General features: G+C 46.6%; 1 protein-coding gene across 1 annotated transcript in view; it reads left to right on the top strand.

Annotated features, from left to right (window-relative positions):
* The window catches only part of LOC149427537 (aldo-keto reductase family 1 member A1), a gene marked incomplete at its 3' end in the record, with an annotated part of 39,054 nt that extends 34,058 nt beyond the window's left edge, over positions 1 to 4,996 (top strand). The window contains exon 7 of the mRNA XM_089667924.1: positions 4,969 to 4,996. Coding sequence (XP_089524050.1) covers positions 4,969 to 4,996 — 28 coding nt within the window. The remainder of the gene's footprint in view (positions 1 to 4,968) is intronic.
* Between the last annotated feature and the right edge of the window lie 4 nt (positions 4,997 to 5,000).

Below are 5,000 nucleotides of genomic sequence, written 5' to 3'. Positions count from 1 at the left end.
ACATGGGTGGACGGATGGAGACATGGGTGGACGGATGGAGACATGGGTGGACGGATGGAGACATGGGTGGACGGATGGAGACATGGGTGGACGGATGGAGACATGGGTGGACGGATGGAGACCTGGGTGGACGGATGGAGACCTGGGTGGACGGATGGAGACCTGGGTGGACGGATGGAGACCTGGGTGGACGGATGGAGACCTGGGTGGACGGATGGAGACATGGATGTATGGAGATATTCATGGATGGATGGAAACATGGATGGATGGAGGGATGGGGACATGGATGGATGGGCGGATGCATGGATGGATGGACGGAGACGTGGATGGATGGACGGAGACGTGGATGGATGGACGGAGACGTGGATGGATGGACGGAGACGTGGATGGATGGACGGAGACGTGGATGGATGGACGGAGACGTGGATGGATGGAGACGATGGATGGATGGGGACGATGGATGGATGGACGGAGACATGGATGTATGGAGATATTCATGGATGGATGGAGACATGGAGAGATGGGGACATGGATGGAGGGATGGGGACTTGGATGGATGGAGATATTCCTGGATGGAAGGACGGAGACATGGATGGAAGGAGATATTCATGGATGGACAGACACATGGATGGACGGAGACATGGATGGATGGGGACGATGGATGGATGGCAATATTCATGGATTGATGGACACATGGATAGGAGATATTCATGGATAGATGGCGATATTCATGGATGGAGGGATGTGGACATGGAAGGAGGGAGACATGGATGGATGGACGAAGACATGGATGGAGGGATGAGGACATGGATGGATGGGTGGAGACATGGATGGATGGGGATGATGGATGGAGAAATTCATGGATGGATGGATTCACGGACAAATGGATGGAAGGAGATATTAATGGATGGCTATTCATGGATGGATAGAGATATTCATGGATGGAGGAATGGAGACAAGGATGGTTGGGGACATGGATGGAGGGATGGAGACATGGATGGAAGGATGGGGACATAGATGGGGACATGGATGGAGGGATGGGGACATGGATGGAGGGATGGGGACATGGATGGAGGGATGGGGACATGGATGGAGGGATGGAGACATGGATGGATGGGGACATGGATGGAGGGATGTAGACATGGATGGATAGATGGGGACATGGATGGAGGGATGGAGACATGGAGGGATGGGGACACAGATGGAGGGATGGAGACATGGAGGGATGGGGACACAGATGGAGAGATGGAGACATGGAGGGATGGGGACACGGATGGAGGGATGGAGACATGGATGGATGGAGACATGGATGGATGGAGACACAGATTGAGGGATGGAGACATGGATGGATGGATGGATGGAGACACAGATTGAGGGATGGAGACATGGATGGATGGAGACATGGATGGATGTAGACACAGATTGAGGGATGGAGACATGGATGGATGGAGACATGGATGGATGGAGACATGGATGGAGGGATGTAGACATGGATGGAGAGATGTAGACATGGATGGATGGAGACACAGATTGAGGGATGGAGACATGGATGGATTGATGATGGATTGATTGATGGATTGATGGATGGATGAGTTTTCTTTAAATATTACAAATGAATGAAATGTCGTTGATTTGTGGCGATCGGATGCCTCGTAGTTCTACTTTTATTGTGTGAAATCAAAACCAGGAAAACTCCGAAATACAAAACCACAATAAATATCACCGATAACCGATCGACATGAGAACGTGCGAATATAGTGAATATCTCTGGGATTTCCATTTCCCTCTTCTGCGCTTTGTATTTGTGTTGTTCGTTCTCATGTCGATCGGTTATCGGTGATATTTATTGTGGTTTTGTATTTCAGAGTTTTTCTGCTTTTGATTTCACACAATGAAGTATTATCTTGGCGTGATTCCAGAGGGATGTGCAGAGATCCCGCGTGGCGCTCGCAGAGACTTTCATTGATAATGGCTCCCAAGATACGGCGAGCTGACACTCGTTTTTACGCACATCAAAATGCGCAGCAAACGTGTGACTCTCGACGCCCCGGACAAGTAGATGACGCTACTTTGACGCAGCGAGGGCGGCCTGTTGGAATGAATGAGCTGCCCTGTGCATGTTCCGTGTTCCTGAGACGTTCCGTGTGAACGCGGCCCCGGCGATCGTTCCGTCACATTAGGTGTCTCGTGTTCACTTTACTAGGAGAAATACTGCTACAGGGCGGCACGGGTGCGCAAAATCACCTACAGTTGTGTTCATAATATTAGCAGTGTGATGAAAAAAGTGAATAAAGCTGCAAATCCTTCTAATCCTTTTATTTCCATCCACACAAATGCATTGGGAACACGACACATTCTATTCCAAATCACAACATGAAGAAAAATACATCAAATTTGTGTTGTTCCTCTAAAAAAATGGAAGAAAAGTGAATATTAGACGGTTCAAAAAAATGGCCGTGTTTGTATTCTTCTTTCCAAACTCCAACATTCACTATATAAACTGAGAAATGTTTGAAGATTTTGCTTTCCTTTGAATGACTTCATGAATATTTGGTTGTAGTCGCACTGTTTCTGAGAACTGCTGTACATCTGTGTTGCATGGAGTCCCCCAACTTCTGGCCCCTGTGATCAGGTATTCCAGCCCAGGATGATTGGACCACATTCCACAGTTCTTCTCTATTTCTTGGTTTGGCCTCAGAAACGGCATTTTTGATGTCACCCCACAAGTTTTCTATTGGATGAAGATGCAGGGATTGGGCTGGCCACTCCATAACGTCCATCTTGTTGGTCTGGAACCAAGATGTTGCACGTTTACTGGTGTGTTTGGGGTCGTTGTCTTGTTGGAACCCCCATTTCAAGGGCATTTCCTCTTCAGCATAAGGCAGCATGACCTCTTCAAGTATTCTGATGGATTCAAACTGATCCATGATCCCTGGTATGCGATAAATAGGCCCAACACTGTAGTATGAGAAACATCCCCATATCATGATGCTTGCACCACCATGCTTCACGGTCTTCACAGTGTACTGTGGCTTGAATTCAGTGTTTGGGGGTCGTCTGACATACTGTCTCCGCCCACTAGACCCAAAAAGAACAATCTTACTGTCATCAGTCCACAAAATGTTGTGTCATTTCTCTTTAGGCCAGTCAATGTGCTCTTTGGCAGATTGTAACCTCTTCAGCACACGTCTTTTTCCCAACAGTGGGACTTTGCGGGGACTTCTTGCAGATAGCTTGGCTTCACATCGGCGTCTTCTAATTGTAACAGTCCTCACAGGGAACGTCACACCTTCTTTCATCTTCCTGGAGCTGATTGTTGGCTGAGTCCTCACAGGGAACGTCACACCTTCTTTCATCTTCCTGGAGCTGATTGTTGGCTGAGTCCGCCCCATGTTGGCTATTCTTCTATCCATTCCAATGATAGTTTTTCACTTTCTTCCGCGTCTTTCAGGTTTTGGTTGCCATTTTAAAACATTTGCCATCATTTTAGCTGAGCAGCCGATCATTTTCTGCACTTCTTTATATGTTTTCCCCTCCAATCAACTTTTTAATCAAGGTGCGCTGTTCTTCTGAACAATGTCTGGAACGACCCATTTTCCTCAGAATTTCAGAGAGAAATGCACTGTAACCAGCATGTCCAACATTTGCTGCCTTCCTTCCTTAAATAAGGGCAATAATTGCCACCTGTTTATCAAAGAATGAATGACGTCACTAATAGAACTCCACACGGCTATTATATTGAACACGCCCCTTTCAATGAGTGATTCAATGACACAGAATCAGCAGCATGCATGTCATGACTGTCAGGTCTGTTGGATTTCTATGACTCTACTACACCTGCTAGGAAATTATCTGCCATGTAGAAATATCATTTCTACCAAAAACAGCGATTGATCCGGTTAGTGATGTCTGACGGCTAGTATTTTCAACACAACTGTATATACAGTACACATGATTTTGCATTTCCGGGTAGGGGGCGCCACCATTTGCAGCCGCAGCTGTGAATCACCGGGTGGCACAGGTGCGCAAAATCACGTATCACGCGTGTGTATAATATATGTATATGTGTGTGTGTGTGATTTTGCATTTCTGGGTAGGGGGCGCATGCCCCCATTCACTGCTGCGGCTGTCAATCACCGGGTCCCAGCTGATGATTACTTGCCAGCGCCCGGTGATTGCCGATGATCTCTGACGGGGGGGGGGGAACAAAACAGATCTCTCCCCTGTTGTCAGCTCCTGCACACTGCTTTGTATGGCTCTGCATAGCAGCGTGCGTACAGTAAAACACACACAGTTAACCCTTTGATCACTCCTCATGTTAACCCCTTCCTGCCCAGTGCCATTAGTACAATGTCAGTGCTTTTTATTAGCACTGATCACTGTATTGGTGTCACTGTGGATGTCAGTGACACCAAATCGGTCCCGTCCCCCCCCCCCCCCAGTGTCAGAATGCCCGCCGCAGTCGTGCTATAATTCGCTGATTGCCGCCATTACTAGTAAAAATGAAAAAAAAACAATAATCCCAATATCTATCCCGCCATTTGTAGACGCTATCACTTTCACGTCAACCAATTAATTTCCACGTATCGGGATTTTTTTTCAGCGAAGACACGGAGCGGGAGACATTTTTGCCGAAATTTATGACAAAATTAGATTTTTTGTTTTTTAAATTTTACTGGATGTGTTTTATAGCAAAAAGTCAAAAATATATTTTTTTCTCCAAATTGTCGTTTTTCATTTTTTTTATAGTGCAAAAAATAAAAACCGCAGAGGCGATCAAATACCACCGAAAGAAAGCTCTATTTGTTGGGAAAAAAGGACGTAACTTAATTTGGGCGTGGCGTTGCATGACTGCGCAATTGTCAGAATCCTCTGGAGGGGTTAAATGCATAAAATGGATATTTTGTTTCCACGTAGATCGATGTCATTGGTCGATCGGTATCCACTAAACATTTGGTATCTTTCCAGGTGGCAGGTGCAGCGCAGAGTGGTCACTATTC

Source organism: Staurois parvus, unplaced genomic scaffold (genome assembly GCF_062004578.1).
Source record: "Staurois parvus isolate SC_StPar_1 unplaced genomic scaffold, SC_StPar_1.0 ptg003674l, whole genome shotgun sequence".
Taxonomy (NCBI): domain Eukaryota; kingdom Metazoa; phylum Chordata; class Amphibia; order Anura; family Ranidae; genus Staurois; species Staurois parvus.
Note: the sequence above shows the minus strand (reverse complement) of the source record. Positions and strands in the feature narration are given on the sequence as shown.